Genomic DNA, 20266 nt, shown 5'->3' on the forward strand with positions numbered 1-20266 from the left:
TGCAATATGTGTCTTGTTATTTTTTAGGGGGAAAAGCCCAACTGACTTCATGACAAAGCCTCGTAGGTCTACATGACCTAGACTGCAAGTGACAGCCAGAGAACACCTAACTCATTTTATTGTCTGGAAGAAACACAGGACAAGCAAAGGTGAGGGGGGGAAAGGGACAGATACAAACCATGCTCATCCTCTCACCTGCACAGTGAAGTTGTAGGACTCCTGGTGCTTGTTCACCTCCAGGAATGCCATTGTCAGCCCCCTCTCAATGCGCTGGCTAAAGGTGCAGAATCCAATATCCACGTTTCGAGGTACAAACTGAAGCACTGAAAGCAAAGGGCAATTATTCCTACAGAAAAGTACTTCCATGAGAGAGAACAAAACAACAGAATTCACAGGGCTATCATTTTCTTCTTTCACGAAGCTAAGGACACCTTCAGTGAAACACCAGATGAAAATACATTAAAAATACATTTTGTGTTGCTGTAGTAAATTCTCTGCTCACTAAGATTGGTTGCAGCAGTAATTAGATCTCTAAAAGATACTAGTGACAAATACTGTTTCCTCTTGTATACTAAAAGACCTTCACTATATACACGTGGCTAACTTTACCTCACCTGACCACTGAGTTGGCCACACTGAAATTCTGAGCACCCAGCCAATCCATGAAAATCTTCAGAAAATAAAGCAACAAATATCTCTTTCTTGTAGCCTGAAATACAGTATTTAGCTTGCCTAAAAGACTACATATTGGATCCATGAATGCACATTAGTATTTGTCTAATACTTTCAAAACACTTAGTAAGCTATCTGTTAAATTTAGATACAGACATCTTTAAATTCAGAAGGAGAAAGAAAGAGCACAAAGACAGAAGGAGTAAGGGTAGTGGAAGGTGATCAGGCACACAGGCCTCAACTACATGCACATCTGTGGATTTCCACATATAGCCTTACCCAAAGAAATGCTATAGTTAGCTTACAGATCCTAACAGCAATGTTATACAAGGTTCCAACCCAAAAAATACACCTCCTGTCTATTTATATAACCATGTTAAGCAGAGGAAAAAGACATCACACCTGCACAGTTGAAGTGATGTCTTGCCATACAATTATTAACACAGCACAACAACACACAAAGCGTATCTGAACAGAAGTACCATGTTGACATTTATTAACCCTGCTTGTATGCTCAGTCCCTGTCACTACCTCATTACACAGACAACCAACCAGGCAAGCAGTTTTATCATGCAAACAGGGCCCAAAGAAGATTTTAAATGACAACACTGACTCTCAATATCTATTACATGGGTACTGTTTTGCTTTAGATTATTAGCAGTCAAACTTTGCATGAACTGCTGCAATACAGCAGCCATGGAAAGCTGAATACTACATAAGCAACCCTCCTGCTCATGTTATACATGAGCAATCAATCCTCCTGCTCACCAATTCTTCTACATCACAACAACACAAAAAGGCAGCTTTTAACATAAATTTAATCTGAAATTGACACAAGTATTACAAAGTAGCTGCACTGTGACTTTATGAATAAACATTTCATGGATTTTTTTTTCTCTTCTCACCTTGAGAAGCAAGAGAAAGAGCACAACTATTTTGCAACGTACCAAAAAAAATCCTGAAAAAACACACGAAGTGATGGGTTTAACTGTTTACAATTTACCACCTCTCTGCCACAGACCTGCAAATTATGTCATTAACAAAAAGAATTAAGATTCACAATAGGGTTTTGACTTGACCTTGCACTGCAAGTGAAGAAGTGTGAATCAACAGGAGCTACCTTTTCCCCTCTGTGTAGGAGGAACTCACCTGTTTGAACCTGGAATCTGTTGTCTGGCACAGTGAAAGAAGGGTGCAGTGAGAGGATGATGGGGGCCTCCCCACGAAGAAGACTGCTGTTCACAAGCACATTTATGACAGCTATTGCCGTGTAAACAAAGGGACCAGATGTCACCAAGAAAGCAAATTTGGGGGAAATTTTATAAACCTACAAAAAAAGAAAAAATCTGAAATTAAGAAAATCCAAATATGTCAATGTTAAATCTGGCAACATTTTAGACCTACACAGTCTCATGCAGTTCAAAGCCACCTCATTGAGAGGCAGGAAAATGCAGTCCTTATTTTTCAAAGAGCAGCAGAAGCACAAACACAAGTGCTGTGCCTTGCAGCCTCTGCTCCAGTGCATCAGAGACAACTCCCCTGTGCCAGGTGCACCTGCTGGAATCTCCTCAGTACAACACACCAATCTCAGCACTCCTTCATTTATCACATTCCCACATATTAGCACTCCCCCTTGCCTGCATTCCCCTGGTGTACATAACATTTCCCATACAAAATTCCTGTTTACTTACTGAACTGCTTGCATAGCTTCTGCATTTCAGTCATACATCACAGAGTGAATGCATCCTATACCATTCATATGTGGCACACAAGGAGTAAAATACACATAACCAATGTTCCTTAGATATAATTTTCACACTCAAGAAACTTTCTTCCAGGGAACACTTCTATCTGCTTGTTTCAACACAGTTACCACATTACAACTCTCCTCTTCCAATTCATGTCCTGACTTTGAGTCTTCTTAAAAACCCTGAGGAGCCTTAGACATCATGTAAAAGAAATGAGATTGCAAGTTAAATATAAACCTTGAACCATGCAGACACTCTTATCCATCATTTCTCAGCCACCTAAGTAGAACAAATGGAAAGGTTTTATTTATTTAAACATACTGCAGTGTCTTCCCTCCTTCAGAGAAACTCTCTGAACATTAAGAACACCTGTTTCCCCACCATTACTTTCTTCCTTCCTGGGTTACTCCCCCAGTTTGCTTTATTCGCCTGTGGCAGTCACACTTCAAAAGTATTTTGGGATATCCAACATGATGGCCTCATGGATAAATCATGTAAACCAGAGACCCAGAGTTTCTGATAAATTCACTGAAGGGATGCCAGCACCTTGCAGGTGCCATGCTGGTGAAGGGATGTGTTAAACACCTTAAGCTTCAGGAACAGCCTTATAGAAAACCACAGTGCCACTAAATTGCGACCCACATATTCCTTTTTGGTATTTCTGCTGTAGTATAAAGTGATGGCAACTGCTGCTGAGATGAGACAGCAAGCAGCTCCTTCCTGTCTTCTAAAATGCCTGCATTTCAGAGAGCTCATCTCCACCAGAAGAAACTACCTCAGCAGCAGAAGGAAATGAGAAAAAATAATCTATGCTGCTCATTATGCCTTTCTTCTTTCTTTGCCCACAAATATATGCAACATCCAACTTTTATTTTAAATGGATTTAGATCCATAAAACTCAAATTTGTTTGATATGAATAATGTGCACAGCTCCTTTCATTTCCTCTTATCTGAAATTTTATTCTTTTATCTCATGATGAAATAATCTCCGCAGCTTCAGTTTGTCAAACAAACAGCAGTTAAAAATGGGTAACACATGCCAAAAGAAAGTTGCCCATTACTTGCAAATGAGACTGCTTAAAAGGCAAGAAAAAGAGGAATTAGAATTACAAATCTCAGTGACAATTTGCTGGTGATTTCTGAAGCAGTATATGCTGAGGAAGAGGGGGTTGCTGCAGCCAGCATATACTTATGCACGGGAGTTGGGTATTTCAGACACAAAAGCAAGGCTCTGTAACCAACTCACCTGCCTCCATCTCTGACTGGTTGTGCTGCCCCACAGACAACCAGGAAAGCAGCCCTGGAATTAACTTTTTCAGCTCAACAGCTAACACTGGTTCCCTTCTGTGCTGCACTGCATCAGAAGAGAAACAGCAACTCCAGAATGGACATCCAAAATAAAAATCCACTTTTAACAGTAATTTTGAGGTAGGCAGATTAGAACCACTACAAGTCAAAACAATAGCTATTTCTGCTTGAGGTATTGCAGGGTTGTCTAGAATTAGCTCTCTTCAGCCTCATCCATATGACAGAAATAACAGACCCACGACAGCCTGATGCTGTCTACAAGCTAATTCACAGAGAGGCCTACAAAATTATCAAGGCTAGATGAGCACAGCTCATGACTCTGGAATCATGATTCATGAATGAGAATAGCTGCTCTTGGCACAGCTCTAATGGTTCACAGACCCAGCCATCCAATCCAGCTCTCTCTTGGAAGTTTCACCTCTACTGCTAGGACAGCTGGATGCTAACAAATTAGGTGGCTGAACCATCACATTTTAGAGTGTCGCTATTAAAGTACACAAGCATGGATTTCTTATATTAAAATGTACAAGTATTTTAACTTTAGCACCTTGGGCCAGAAAGCCAGAGAAGCACACAAAACTCCACGTGCAGTTTGGAGCCATCCTCACTGCAAAAGCAGAAACCTTCAGCACAAGCAGAGAACTCTTCCAACACCTCGAGTTAAGCCTACCCTGCTCCCAAGTGCAATGACTGGCCCAACTCTGCTGCTCCCAGGACACAACCTAGCTCATTCCAAGCTACCCTCACAAGAGAGAGCACGTCCAGCACAGAAAGCTTTTAAGGCTCAGTTTCCTAAGGCTAGAAGAGTATTTAGGAAAAGCATGACTGTATCTTTTCTTTGTCCCTTATGATGTTTCCTAAGCATTTGCTATTGATTATTGTCTGCTAAAATACTTGACCAGATGCACCTTTGCCACAACCCAATCCATGCCTACACTCCACTGTACTACGCTATGTAAACATCTGGCAGAAAGCATCAACAACTGATTTTCTCACCACCACCTTATTAAGAATCCTATAAAGAGCCTGTAGAGGGTGTTTAACTTCCTGAAGATGGACTACAAAGGCTCACAGGTCTTAAAAATAAAATAAAGCTTCTGCTTCTAGGCACGTTAGGATCCTGAGGCAGCAGTTCTCACTGGTTTTGCACACCTCTACAATACCAGCCACAACTTCAGTGAAGCAGAGATTAAGCCAGTGCAAGCCCACAAGGTGGCATCTTTGGAAGAAGCATTTACCTGGCAATGACCTGAACTCCACACTTTGGAGGCAGAGTTCACTGATTTGGGAATATAGGAACTGGTAGCACACCACCAAACCCACATTAAATACAACAACCTAGTGGCTAAGGTAAAAATGCCAGATGCATGATAAAATTTCCAAAGTGCAAATGAGGCTGGCAAAAACCCTTTTCCTGCTGGCATGAACTTAATGGCACCAGGGGTCCTGGCAGTGAGTCACTGCCAACACTACTTTATTTTACACCCCAGTTAAGTCAAGTCAAGAGAACATTGTCTTACAGATCCTACCCAAGTGTCATAAGCTTTACATTACAGAGTGCTGACTAAAATTACTCTTACTCAGACAATGGGGTCTTATTCTTTTGCAGATGCAATATGTTGAGGCCAACTAAAAAAGACTTTGAAATTTTTGGTTATTCTCACTTTGCTGTAAGGATTTTTCTAGGGAAAAAAGTGACAGAAGCTTTTTTTTCATTTGGCAGGACCCTGCCTCCTCTTTTTTCCACTTCAGCAACTCACAGTGTTTGAAACAATAAAGTAGCAGAGGCCAAAGTTTCAACTGAAAAAGTTGAGGGCAAGAAATGCTTTAATCCTCCTTTCACTGCTAAACTTGCTTCTTATTTAAAGTGAGCAGCAGTTATAGCCATCACAGCCATGGATTTTATTTTTAAAGCATACATTACTACAAAGTTAAATTTAACCGGACTGTCTCCTGATTTACTGTACATTACATCACAGCAAGGGAACATCTGTGAGCTGTAATAAGAGACACAGTAAAAAAGCAGCTTAGAGAAGTGCACTGCTTTACCATAACTTGCAAACACACACATGGTTTCTAGGTACTTTCAACTAACAAAGGTCAGGTCTGTTTGATTGATTAAGTTTAGCAAGATGGAGAAATTCTGTTTAAAATACTGCATTACATCACCACTCAACACACTGCTGTTATAGACAGCTCTTTTTTGAACCAACAGTTTTGTTAGTATTCCACAGTTAGAGGTGAAAACATATTTGCTAGTGATTATTTTTAGTGCAGAACCCATATGATAGCAGCATTCTAGAATAAGCAAAACTGATTCAGCAAAGATGTCTTTCCTTTAGATAAAAAAGATTTTCCAAAGGATGAAGCTAGACTAGCTGCATTATTTATAAAAACAGTTACTTCTGAGAAGCCTTAGGACTTCTTGGAAGCTTTCTCCCTATTGAGAGCTTTACAAGGCAATAGTAGGCATGAAAGGCAGGAAATTAAAGGGAAAAATATAAAGTGGTATATTGAATGCTTGTTCCAATTAACCTTCAAATATTAAGTAATTGATTTTGTCCTACTGCTGTTAATAATAAGAACATAAGTGCTTCCATATTAATGAGCTGTGTAAGGTCACTGAAAATTAAATGTTTCTATCATTATAACATCTGACTTCTTGACTATTCCAGTTTGCACAAACTAAAGGTATAATTTAGAGAACCAGAAGAAAAATCTCTTATATATATATATATATAAAAAATCTAAGTAGCTCACGAGCAGTTGTTGCTAAAAAATAAACTACTCATAATTTAGAGAGGCAGCTCACTGTAGCTGAAGTTTGGCAGGAATTTATAACTATCTTGACTGAGTAGTAGAGATGTGCATCCTCAAACATCAGACAGGAGTTGTTTAATTACTGAGTGCAGTGATCATGGGAGATGCCAAAATTAAAGGCACCAAGCAATTCTGTGCACAGAGAAATGCAAGTTATGCTCAATGAACTGCTACTTGAGTTAACTACAGAACAAAAATGAGATCACTGACTCACAAAAGATCATCTGGTACTGGGCTGTGACAACTAGATGAATAGAGACATGCAAAACTGCAAGTGCAGCTGAACGTCATCTACACCAATAATTCTACTGAAGTATTTCCTCACCACTGAAGTATCTGATTACACAACAAAGGTAACCCCAAACTATCCCTGTGTCTTTTCCTCTCAGAGGGTTTGACACAGAGGGAACAGAGCGCCTTTAACCCTTATTTCAACAATTGGAAGTTAGAAAACAATATTGAAATCTTGTTCAAAGATGATTCCTTGAATACCAAAGCAGAGAAAACTTTCAGAAAACCCCAAGAGTACAGCTACTCCTGTGAGGGAGAAGGACAGGAGTTACACCTACCTGAAGGCTTAGAAATAACATCTTACTACTGCACACCTGATTTTTTCCCCCCTACCTTTTCCATCTGCCAAATCAGGCATTCGGGACTCCACCACCTCCCCTGCAAGTGTTGATGGTCTCACTTATAACATAAAATAGCACAAGGCTGTGCAGAAGGATTAATTTTGTTTAAAGTGCCAAGCATGTAATCAGCTAGCAGAACAAACAGATCTGCTTAACAGGTATTTTGAAGAGTAAAAGTTCTTCAGTTTCAATTCACAAGGCAAAGGAGGTGAGGAGGAGATTCTGGACATGACTTGCCCACCTCTAGCAAAACCAAGAAAGGTCTGTCCTAGAAAATGATGGCATTCTAAAAGTAAAAAAGTTGACATCATGTTCAAATTAAAAAAAAAAACAACCAAAACAACCAAAACATGACTAACATTTAACTTAAAGTTCTCTGATACAGTATCTAAAGACCGTTTGAATTACTGTTTTAGCTTTTGAACTAAACCCCTACTGTATTATATTGACCAAAGATTACTTGTACACACTTCATACCACTTACCTCCAGCTCTACTGATCTCCTGAACTGAACTCTGAGCACTTCTCTGATGGATTCACTGACATTTCGCAGAACAGCTCTTCGGGCCAGCACTAGAAATTAACGTCAGTCAGAAAATACCTTTTAGCTTCATCTCTAAGGTTTTTGTTCAAAGCTGCATTTTCAACTGTGCAGTGCATGAAAAAGCAGGTAGTGAGATCAGTTGCATCAAACAGGTAAGATGAACAACAAGGATGGGGTGAAGGTGTGACTGTATCCTAAAAAGTGACTGTAAAGTTTAAGGAACTAAGTTTATTTTCTCTTGTTTTGTTTTTCCACAGCTAATGTCTTCAGCCTTCTGATAAAAGAAACTTTTAAAGAGCCACTGAGGCATTCAAATGGGAAAGTAGCAGCATATTTGGTCTGACTTGTGAGTGAGTTCGCTGTCACAACACAGTTAAAAGTTTTGTAGGCAACACAAGGAATGCAGATAAGGTCAGACAAAAGCCAGAGAAAATATGCATCGACTTTTCTCTTAAATAAAAAGTAAGCAAACATGACATTAATTAATGAAAGGGATATCCACAGAGTTAGAAAGAGCTTTAAAATCCCCACATCCCAATAGATGTCACGTCTGTTACAGTCACACTTGACACTGTGACTGTGGGTTAAGCAAACAACTGGAAAGTGTTGTGTTGTCATCCTGCATTTACTTTCCATCAATTACTTGCCTGCAAAAGTACTCAAATTACATTTTAAAAAAGTCTTCCTCATCACTAGCATAGCTAGATCACCTATATATCTGGAGGATGAGATTATGCTCATTCTGCTTTATTTCTTGCAACTAAGTCTTGAGAGTAAAAAAAATTGCTCAGCACAAAAATGCAGCACTTCTGCAGCTGCCCTGGATTAGTTTGCTGGCACTGTTTTGTTAATAAACTAGGAAGAGGCAGCAAAACACCAGAAAAAGCAAACACAGATGCTAAGACAATTAATTTTCAAACACACTAATGTCACTTTTTCTGGTTACAAACACACCAAATCCAATTGAAAGTAAGTATGGGAGGAGGTAAGATACAAACATAAGCTAGTAAGGTGAAATTATAAACATGGTTGCAAAACCCAAACTTTTTTTAAACCAATTCTCCTCTTAAATATGACAACATTACCTCACATGCAGGTGTTTTTTAATAAACAGCAGCAACAACTGAAAGGAGAAACTTACTCAGTCAGAACAATAAACAGTTTGGCAGAACAGTACCATGACAGTAACATTCATTTACAACCAATGAAATGATAAAGCAGCCTCTAACTCAGCACATTTGTATCAGCAATTTTTGAGGACAATTTCATTCTCTGTGCAGTGTAATGTATTTGTAACTCTCTCTCACAATGGACTTCGTTCAAGTGAACTCTATTATTTTTAACAACAAATGATAAATCAATGCTTTTACAGCTCTTTGTCTAAATTTACACCAGAAGGTTCACTTAGTTAATCCAAAATCTGCAATTTAGCTAGGAGTTCATGTTACAGTGGCTTCTGAAAACCAAAATGAAAATGCTGGGGATATCTTACCTGCAGTGACTAAGTAGGCGTCGGGAACGGTGATGTCGCAGACGTACGGCTGCCTGGTGGTTGTCACAGCAGAGGTCACAGCCACCACTTCAGACAAAGTAGTGGTCCTCAGAGGGGTGGAGGAGATTGTCCCTGGGCTGCCTGTAGCACTGGAGGAGATTGTCCCTGGGCTGCCTGTAGCACTGGAGGAGATTGTCCCTGGGCTGCCTGTAGCACTGGAGGAGATTGTCCCTGGGCTGCCTGCAGCACTGGTGGCAGCGGTGGAAGGAGCTGATGGATCAGCACCAGCAGTTACACTGCTTCCTGATGGAACCTCATGTCCAGGGGGAGGGCTGGCAGTCACGGGGAATTGTGTGGGAGCAAACGACGAGGTCACGGACAGAGATGCTGTAGGAAAGGGCATTATGCTGATGGCGTCAGCATCTGATGCAAGGATGTCAGGGTCTGTGGGAGGAAGGGCTGTGGGGACACTGCCCCTGCTGCCAGATGTTAAAAGCAGCGTGGGGTTAACTGTAGCACCAATATCCTCATCAGAACCCAGAGCAGTTGAAAGTAGAGATGAAGATATGTTTAAGACAGGAGTTGCTGGGAAGGTAGTAAACGAAGAGATTAGATTTGTTTCACTGAGCAAGATGCTGCTGGTAACAGACTGGGTGTCGGAAGTGGGCAGCACCAGGGTAGGAGCCACAGAGGGAGAGGTGGAGAGGGAAGGCTCCAACTGAGAGGTAGCTCCTGTGGCAGCTGAGGTAAACACAACTTCAGAGCCCACTGGCAGTACCGAGGATGCTTCCAGAAACACAGATGACTCTGAGTGAAACTCTGATGATGGCATTATTTCAGGAACCTGCGCATCTGGAAGGGATGATGTATTTGAATGAAAGTATGGTGTTTGGCTAAGATGTAACTGAGAAACCTCGGCATCAGTGGCAGAGCTGACAGTGGTAGCTAAGTCCCAGCTGGTAACATCCTCAGGAAGTACTGATGTCCCAGTCAACAAGGTCTGAGGTAACAGTGTTAATAAATCACTTTGCGTGACAGAGTAAGAATTTAGCATGGTCAGTGATAAAGACAAGTAGCTAGATTCAATAAGAAACGGTGTTGATAAAAGATTGGATGGAAAATCTGAAATATTTAAAGACAGTTCATCACTTGTAGATGTCTTGCCAAGCAAAACCACGGATTCTGATGGCATTAATTCTGGCAGTTCCAGCAAGGTTGTCCGACTGATTGCAAACGACGCAACTGGCTCACTGGGGGTGACGGCAGAGTCCAACAGAGCAGTGGTGGCACCAGGAAATTCTACATGAGCACTTGGAGTCAATGAAATTGTTTCCAGAACAGGGAAGGTCTGGGAAACTGAGATGTTCAGTGATGTTTCCCCAGGGAGCTGATAGAAGGAGGGAGATATTGTTATAGGTGTTGTAGTGTCTGTAGTGCTTAATAAAAACATGCTTGAGTCAGGGATTTCTGCAAGTCTTGAAGAAAATGAAACAACTGGTCTTGATGGAAAAGAAGTATCAAAAATCTCAGGTGTAGGTTCCTCTAATTCATACCCATCAGTAATTATAGTTGTAAATGCAGTTATGCCTTGTACTTCAGAGGCTCTGATGGACAAAGTTTCAGCATCATCGCCTGAGCCCACATCATGTTCTGGGGCAAAGCCTGCTTCTGGCAGAAGGGAAACAGAGTCACAATACAGACAGTAACTGTAGGATCTCGTGAAAGGCACTGGACTCTTGAGCTCACTGACAAGCTCTGATTGACTTGGTATTTCTGAACCAGCAGGCAAATTTGGTGCTGTAGTGGAGAAGTCATGTGTAAACAGGCTGGCATTAAGAATTGTATTCGAGTTCACAGAAATGGCAGCTGAATCAAGAGGGAAAGACACAAGTGGAAGACTAATAGGATAAAAAGCAGGCTCAGCACTGGCTGCTGAAGCTGGTGTGAGCCAGGGAATGCTTGGAGTGGGGTAAGTCCTTCGACTGAGAGATTCTGCTGCCCTGCTACTCACATGGGTGTAAACATCACCATACAGGTCTGCACCTTGCACTGTAGAATCTGGGGCTCCAGGGCTGGTTTCACCCAGCAGCTTGAGATGGAGAGGAGATCCTTCTGAAACACCCCCAAAAGGCAGAGCTGTTAAACTTGCATTGATGTTTTCCTGTGCCACAACTCCCGTGTCAGAAGGAATGGAAGTGAAAGGAACAGCTGTATTTGGAGGGTACGACAGCAAGTCTCTGCTTGCTGTTAGTTTTTCAGGATCTGGTACAAAAGGCTTTAGCTCCATAAGAGTGTGGCTGCGTTCAGGGACAGCACTCAAGGGAGTCTTCTGCTGTGCTGTTTCTGAGATATCATACAGTGAAGAAAGGACAGATAATGAAGGTGTTAGCAACACAGTTTCTAACATTTCTCTTGATGGCTCTACTGTATTAACTGAGTGATGATCTGTTAAAACTGCAAAAGACTTCACGGGAGGAGTCCACTGTGCCTTTGAAAAGGAGCTAATAAATTCATCATCACTTAGGAATGCCTCATTGCTCCTTACAGACACATCTACCAACGGTGTACTTCTCCCTTCTGAAATCATGGCTGTTTCTTCTTGGCTAAGTAAAGTCCCATCAAAGGAAGTGGTAACTGATGATAAAACTGTTTGAAGCAAATGACTTTCTTGGGACTCCAAAGTACTTCTTGCTAAGGCTGTTTGTGTCCTGCTGCCTGATATGCTTTCGTGCACCGTTGAGAAAAAGGAAAAATTCTGCTGTTCCAAGGATCTCTCATCTAAATCAAGAGGGAGAGAAAAAAAAAAAAAGCCAAAACACAACAGATCAGCACAAGCGGTAAGATTGCCATGAGCGAATGTCACACTGAATATTTCTGGAGACAACTGCCCAGAATTCAAGGGTGAAGACAAACTAAGTAAAAACCCTCCACAAGCAAGTCAGCACAAATAGTAAGATTTTTTGTGAAACTCCATTCCTTGGAAATGAACAGGACAACACAAGCTCCTCTCAAAGCACTGATATGTCTCTTCCGCAGCACTCCAGAGGGACCTGTGGAAGAGCAGAAAGTGCCTCCCTCTTACCTGGGCAAGGTTACACTCCATGGCAACTAGTGGTCTCTCAAAGCAAACACATCAGAAAAGGAAACGAGGAACAATTCACAGGAAAATCTACATCATTTTAGGTGTTTTCCTCTCCTTTAGTATCCCTTAATTTCCTCTGATTTCATTCTTTCTTAATATTAAGGTCACTAAAAGATCTACTCTGTTCATGATCCAGATCCTCCCCCTCATATCAGAAATGAGTGACACCAGAGATGAAGAAGGGTTCCCTTTTTCATAAGGCCTGGTATCAACAGGAAGAATTTGCTAAGATGTTGTGACACGTTTGTAACATGTTATTTTTACATTGTCCACCATTGCTTCCTTACACAATTGCTATGTTTATTCACAGCCCTATAGGACTGCTCTCTTTAGAGGCCACCTGTAATAAAGCCTTCACTCCCCTAGTTTGCAGAGCTCAAGTAGTAATGGCCAGATTCAAACACAAAGGAGAAAAAGTTGAGAATTCACTACATATTTCAACAAACAAAATACTCTCCTCTCTCAAAAAGCATTCTTGGGTTACAGAGAAGATCTGTATATAAGCTTTTCCAAGAACAGATGAGTTTGGCAGAGAAAAGGCTGATTGCTTTCCTGAAATGTTGAGATTGGATTAATAGCATTCAGAGCTGAATTATTAAAGGAAATCACAGAAAACTGCAGCAGAATAGTTTTCAAGGGTACACACAAAGCATTCATCTTTAAGTTACCTAGCATGCCTGATCACCCTATTTTCACATGGGAGTGTCCAGGCAGTCTGCTGGAACCCACTGGCAACACCCATTAACAAGGCTGGAGGGGCAGGAATCACATCCAGTTAAACCACCAGGGACCAGTTTAAAGTAAAAACAAGCATACACATTATAAAGCGCTGGACAAGTGATACAGTACACAGCTCAACTGCAACCACATCTGTAACCCTTTAGAGGATGCCTTGAACTCAGTAACTCACAGAAAGTCCTGCAGGAATAGCTCACCCATCCGTCTCCCAGTGTCTAACATCACTTTCCAGAGGTGACAAAACTGCTGTTCCTATCCCCTTCTCCCTGGTCTCTCTGCTGAACTCCTTGACACAACTTTTCAAGTGCTGACACACTGATTTGATAAATTTTGAAGGTGCTGATCTGAAAAGCACAACTAGGAGAGTTAATGCTTACCACTGATCACACCTAAGTTAATGCTGTGATTATATCCTTTATTTTGCAAATTCCACGCACAGCGTTTTGCAGCATAACAGATACTATTCTCTCAAGCAGTCCCAATCCATTTTTTTCCTCCTCAAACTCACTGTAGGCATTACCAGCTTTATGATGCTTAGTTGGAGTACGATGATAAGATATCCTGCCTTACAATGCTCTAAGGTGAAGAACAAGAAGACAAGAAAAACACTCTTGTAAAAGCTATGTAAGACAAGTAAACAAGTCCATCCTCAACCTCTTCAGCACAGGTCAGATGCTTGAACACGACACGGTGCAGAACAGTGCAGCCACCATGGAATAACAGCTTTCACAAGGAGTTAACATGAGTACCAGACAAAGCAGCTTCCAAGAAGCACAGAACCAAAATGCACCCTGACACAGCTCTGCTAGCTGACCAAAAGTTGCTCAACTTTTTTTTCATTGCTGAAAGCCTCCCTGGCCTCATTCTTTTCTTTGACTTACGCTTCCAACCTTTACTTTTCTCTTTGTGACATTCTGAGTAAGCAGGGAGTTACTTAAGGAAGACTTACAAGGCTATGGACCAAACATTGCCAAAATGAACCACTTCTCTCCCTGTATGCAGGTGCATTTCCTTTTAGGCAGCCCTGTAAAATCCTGCCCAGCTTGGTACTTTGGACACCAAACCCTTGCTTACAGTGAATTCCACATTGCAGACAAACATGGTACCAGAGAAGGTTACTCCTTCTTCACCACAGCTTCATGTTGTAAATCTCTGCAGCAGTGCACAAGGCAGCTGTGACAGCTCCAACATAATGAGCACAGTGAATACAGCTGACAGTTAATATGACCAGACAGAGCTGAATACTCATACTAATTAGTAACTGCACTTTTGATCAGGTATCTCCACAAATCTTTGACTCAAAGCTAGAGGTGATGCTACAAAAACAATTCTACTGCCTGGCTATGCCTATACTGTGCACCATGTTCCTTCACCCACAGAGAGCCACTTTATTTTTGTTCAGCTTGATTGGGGAGCTGGCACATGGCAAGATCCTGCTGGAAGTAAGTAAATGTCACAGAAAAGATGCTCTGAAGAGTTAAGGGCATAACCCTAATCTTTCCAACAGATGTGTAGAACAGGCAAGGCTTTAAATTCTTTCTGACTTTAGAATATGGTTTTTAAATTTTTTGGATGGTCTGATAATATTTTTTTCCTTGAAAGACAAAGGAATAGTAAATTAATATTTCATCCCACACTTGTGCCTTGCCTCTTAATGTAAAGAATCTTGCCACTGATGCCAGGAAGGAAAGAACACAACTTCTGAAATAAATGTTTCATTTTTGGGAAGGAAAACACACGGTGTCTTGAGAAAGTTACAAACTCTAAGACAAAGTAAGAGCACTGCTACCTATGGTAAGTGGAAATGGGAAAAATTCACCTACGCATGCAGGATTTTGAAAAAAAACCAACCAGCAAGTTTACAAGTTGCTGTTCCACCCTATTTACTCTGCTCAGTGTTTCAGAAGCAGGGAGCATTAGTGATACGCCATTAATAATACAAATTAGTGTTTTCTGTCAACTCCACAGAACAGTGCACCACTTGAATAGCGCTTGTCAGGACTGAGCGTGCCTCTCAGGGAGAGCAGATGGGACGCGTGGCAGATGTGTTTGGGAGCAGCCAGACAGCCCACAAAGAGGCAGGAAAAGCAAAGGAGAAAGGGAAGGAGGAGAAGGCACACCATGGCATGACAATCAGCGCAGAGTGGCCGCTCTGGCTGTGCTGTGGGACAAAGGAAGCAGACAGATTGCACATGTTCTGCTGCATCTCAATGCCATGGCTGCACAAAGCTATTGATGAGTATCAACGCTGACTTGTTTGTTTGCACAGCTGTCACTGTCGGGTGACTGCTCCCCGTTCCCGTTCAGATGGGCTCACATCAGACAAGCCAAACTCCACCAGGCTGATAACAATATGAAAAAGAATAGATAGCTTAGGGAACAAAGCTGTGATCCCAAGCCACAGCAAAGGCAAGGAAAGGCGAGCACTAGTGGCAGGGGCCACAGGAGTCACAGATGGCACTGCTACAATGCCACAGCTCAGACAATGACATTGGGACATGGGAGGAGCAGTAACATAGGAAATCTGCTGGTGGCCTTCAGGGGGCAAGCTCTCTGCTGCTCCTGCTGCCCCCCAAAACAACTAGCTGGTGTCACAAGTAATGAAACCTGTCACTGAAATGAGCGACCCCTGAAACTGCCAAATCTGAAATTATAGCAGCACGGCCGTGCCCCGCTAAGGCTGCTGCAACGTGTGAATTTGGCAAGGACAGAGGCTTCTCATGACTCCAGCAAAGGACTGCTGCAATCCACAGAGTTCTTTGGTGACAAAAATATACCATGTCTGCACGCCAGAAAACTACAGCAAGTTCATAAATCAGAAACTAGACTAGTCATTCTTCCAGATAGCAATTACAGGGATGCAGATTGCATTCTTCCTGTAGCTGCAGTGCTAAAAAGTAATGTCTGCTCTGTAACCTGTAATAAATAGAAGAAAGGATGTTTTAAACATATATTTGTAATATACATATATATATATACATGCATATATACATTACATATGTATACTGATATCCTTTTCTATATTCTTCATTTATAACAAATATACTTCCATGTATTTTTTAAATGTAGGATCCAGATGTAATCTCACCTCTGTCACTGATGCCTCATGTGACTTCAAAAAAGTTGCATCACTTTTCTGCGCTCGGCTATAAAGATATGGCAATTGTACACTACCACAATTCTCAGTATTTACTAAAAAGTCAGTAATTTTCTTTATTATCATGATATTCAAGCAAAGACAGGTACAGGCATGACAACAAAGACAGGAAATCTTTACTTGTAATAAAAATTAGGCCTTAACAATAGAACAAGTAATTTTCACTCTACTATTTTTGAGAAACTAAGTTATGAATAATAAAGTTTGCAAACAACAGAAAATGCCAGCAGACTAGCAGCAAAAAAGCTCAAAACACGTATCACTTAAAAAAAAATCTTCAGAGTACTAACACAATGACCAACAAAATTAAATTTTAGTAGCTATGTTTTTAAGGCAAGGAGAAAAACTGCTCTGTTACTGCTACCCATTGTTTCAAACAGATGTGTTTTAGGTAGAAAGGCAATCAATGCTACATACATTACAAATATTACGGTAAAATTCCTGACTAATTACATAACAGGAGCTCCCAAATTATTAAAATTAAAGCTATGAGCTCACTAGGAATAGTCACCACTTGAAACATTTACCTGATTATGGCATGGAGCAGCATATCCCGCTAAAGGGAAGCTTTTGATAATATATATTTTAACTTTTTCTTCCAGAAATGGGTAGTAGGAAATTGAATGCAGCGTAGGACTCAAGACCACCCAAGGGTAGAAAGAATGATAGAAGCAAATGGATCTGAAAAAAACTTAACTCTTCCTCCTACAGCTTAACACTTAATAACTTCCTAATTTATTTAACAGGATTTAGTACAGCTTCCACCAAAAGAGCTTGTATGCATTAGGTCATTGCAAAAAATTTATATAGCTCCCTTGTGCAAGCCTCTAACTAAATTTCTTAGGTGTGTGGCTTGTAGGAAAATACCAGTCACAGAAGCATGTGCAGACGAAAAGCTGTCTGCTTTCTTCTCTGGGAGGCATTAGGCACGGATTGAACAGTGACAATAATTACCCCTGGCACACAAAAGCCAGGGAGAGGAGGGGATGGGAGCCTGAACTGTCCCTCCCTTCCCAAGCTCCAGCTCACAGCTGCTCTGCGGGGCTCCCTGCAGATTTTGGAAGGTTCTAGTCCCTGGAGCGTATGCTGCACCCCTGCCCAGTGCACCGTCAGGGCAGCAAGGGACACAAACCATACTAAGTCTCAACAGTTCTTTCTCAAAGATGTTGATTTTCTTACTGTAAAAGAATCTCTCACCATTTACCAGATGCTCATATGAATTTTAACTAATGAAGCTGCTTGTACCACCTGAAAGGCTAAAAGAAAGAGAAAGTAATGAAATTGAAAAATTATGCTGTCTCAGACCTCTTTCTCACTGCAGTTTGATGAAAAAATTTCATGACACAAAAATCTGTATTACGAGGAAAATAAGTGTTACTAGGAAGCAGCAGGCAAAGTGAGTGCCTAGGTACACACATGCTCACTTTTACATACTTCAGGTTTGAATACATAGCCAAAAAAGATCAGGAACATCTTGAAGTCATTCTTCACCCACATGCACAGCTGTGGTTCAGCTGCTGCCCAGGTGCAAGTAGACAAGAACCTCTCCCTGCTGCACAGCAAATAAGCACAAGCTTCCATCTCTGTATGAGGAGAAAAAGTGCACCACAGCACAAAGGGGCTAAGACAAACCTGCTGGCCAGCAGAGTTATGAAGGCTTTGTAAAGAAAGAGGTTTAGAAGGCAGCCTAACTGCATTTCATACTCCAGTCAAAACATACACTACAAAATCCTCATGAACTCTTGCATTTGGCAGCCAATACCAAGGAACCTGTAACAGCAGGCACTGGCACTGACATTTTTTTCCTTCTCCAACACTTAAGCCACCCTCAAAATTTCCTTTAGGACATTTGCTAGTAACCATCACGTTGTTAAAGACCTGTAGGCAGTCTGAGATTCCAACTTCCACTCTATGGCCAATGGAAGAGCTCAGGAAGAAACTTGTGATCTATGCTCTGATCCAGGAATCTTCCTAACATAGCCACTGCTGAAGCAGAACAGGACCCTTTAGTAGTTTACAGTAAATGGCAGACTAAAAGAAAAAGAACCCACAGTTTTATTTGTCTTTATTTCATGCCGCTATAACACATTCTGTTTTGCATGAGAGAGATCGAAAACTGTGCAACCCAAGGAAAGCTTTCTGTAACAGAAGGTAACAACAAGCAGACCACCAGGTCAGGCATTAAGGGCAGGAGAACATACAGAAGGGGTCAGAGTGAGCCACTCCACCATCCACTCCATAAACACAAGCACAAAGCGAGATCCACCTCCCAAACATTACTACGACCTTTGGAAAACCGTGACTCAGCTAAGAAGTGGGCTGGGAACAAAGCCCATGCACAGAAGAGTTTGCTATGCCTACACAACACCTGCAAACCCCAAGGATACAGAAATCCTCTCCTGTGGACCTGCATGAAGCTCTTACAGCACCAAGATGCCTCGAGCTGACAGTCCCTCTCTAGAACTCCTCTGAAGCAAATTAGCTGTGACAATTCACTCCCTTTTCCAACATCTCAGAGAGGAGAAAAGTAGATGTTTATGACACTGAAGCCTTCCATGGCCACTGTGCCTTCCTGCAGACCATCACCCACAGCTGAGGACAGCAGTGCCTCCATGCAGAGCTCGGTGCTCCAACAGGACCGGCTGTCTGGCCACGCACACACAGGCACAGAAACCACACATCAAATCCCAGTTCAAAGTGTAGCTTTTGCTGGGAGCATTCACGCTTTTTTTGGCACTTCGTTGTACATGACATCATTGTGTGGGAAGCCATATGCTAGAGATAAAGTACACACAAACTTGAATTGACTTTACAAATGTTAATTCTAAGAAAAACTCTCATCAGATTTGCTCATTGGGATAACCAGGTCACATTTTTAAAATGTAAAAGCTTTCCTTCCCCCCACTTCCTTTTTTTTTTTTTTCCTTTTTAATTGCTTTCTGCACAGCAACTTGATTTTTAGTCTCTAAGCAGGCAGTGTCAGTTTTCATCCAACTGAATGACTAGTGAAAAGCTTTATGTTTATACTCAGCACTGCAGTGTCCACCAAAATGCAGATCCTGGAAGCTTCTGAAAAGACCAAATAAATTCCTACCAGCCTCTTTCTTAGTGCAGGTGACAGATCACTGAGTGGCATTTTGCACACAAGCAAAAAAATACATCCTTAAAACAAAACAATTTTACTTCTTACACTACATTATCACTATAAAATCTCTACAAGCAATGAAATGAGAGAGCCTGAAGACAAGAGTAACTGTCTAATTAAAACAGATCATACGCTGTATCCTAGAAACCCAGTTATCCACAGGGACTCTCTTCATTGACACATATCCTTAACTGTGCTACCAACAGAGGAAAAATACCCTTGACTGAGCTTTAAGTTGCTCAGGTCAGCAGGCTTGCTGCTCCAAAATCCTGTTACTTCAAGGAATAAATGGAAGTCCCAACCTGCAGCACCTGAAAGCAGCTCCTGTGAGAGGCTAATTCACAAGGCTTCCGCTGCAGACACAAAAGCACGATGAAAAAATCTGAAGATGAGATTTTCAGCTGGCAGGGTACCATCACTCTGTATTGAACTCAGAACAACAACTTCATTGCTCCGGGGCCAGATCGCAACAATATGCCTGTACATGCTTAATTTTTCAAACAGTTGTGTATGAATAAGCAAATAATACCAAAAATCTCCTGCTCAGTTGGATATGAAGGCATTTAGTGGTACTCGCAGCATGTATCACTTGGCAAATCAAGGCACATGAAAGAGAATCTGTCAACGCATTTTCCCAGGAAAAGGAGATCTCAAAGAAAAGCTGGGAAAGAGAGCAGAACAGTCCCAGCTACCCCAGCCTTTGAGGCTGAAAATAAGCGTTTCACCAAAAGAGTGCTGAAAACATGGAAAGAAAAGAGACATTCAAAGAGATGGAGCAGAAATTCAAGAAGTACTCATGTACATTTAAGTGGAGGTTACCTAAGCTTTTTCTTTACAATGTGCAATTGTTACTGACCTTGACCTCGCC

General features: G+C 41.4%; 1 protein-coding gene across 5 annotated transcripts in view; it reads right to left on the bottom strand.

The window, feature by feature from the left end:
• KIAA1549 (KIAA1549 ortholog) overlaps positions 1-20266 on the bottom strand; it is a 142200-nt gene that overhangs the window by 61693 nt on the left and 60241 nt on the right. For all 5 annotated transcript variants that reach the window (XM_036400161.2, XM_036400162.2, XM_036400160.2 and 2 more), the window contains exons 2-5: positions 9217-11994; positions 7665-7753; positions 1822-1999; positions 196-323 (exon numbers count right to left, since the gene is read on the bottom strand). In XM_036400161.2, the coding sequence (XP_036256054.1) occupies positions 196-323; positions 1822-1999; positions 7665-7753; positions 9217-11994 (3173 nt within the window). The remainder of the gene's footprint in view (positions 1-195; positions 324-1821; positions 2000-7664; positions 7754-9216; positions 11995-20266) is intronic.

This window comes from Molothrus ater, chromosome 5, assembly GCF_012460135.2.
Source record: "Molothrus ater isolate BHLD 08-10-18 breed brown headed cowbird chromosome 5, BPBGC_Mater_1.1, whole genome shotgun sequence".
NCBI lineage: Eukaryota > Metazoa > Chordata > Aves > Passeriformes > Icteridae > Molothrus > Molothrus ater.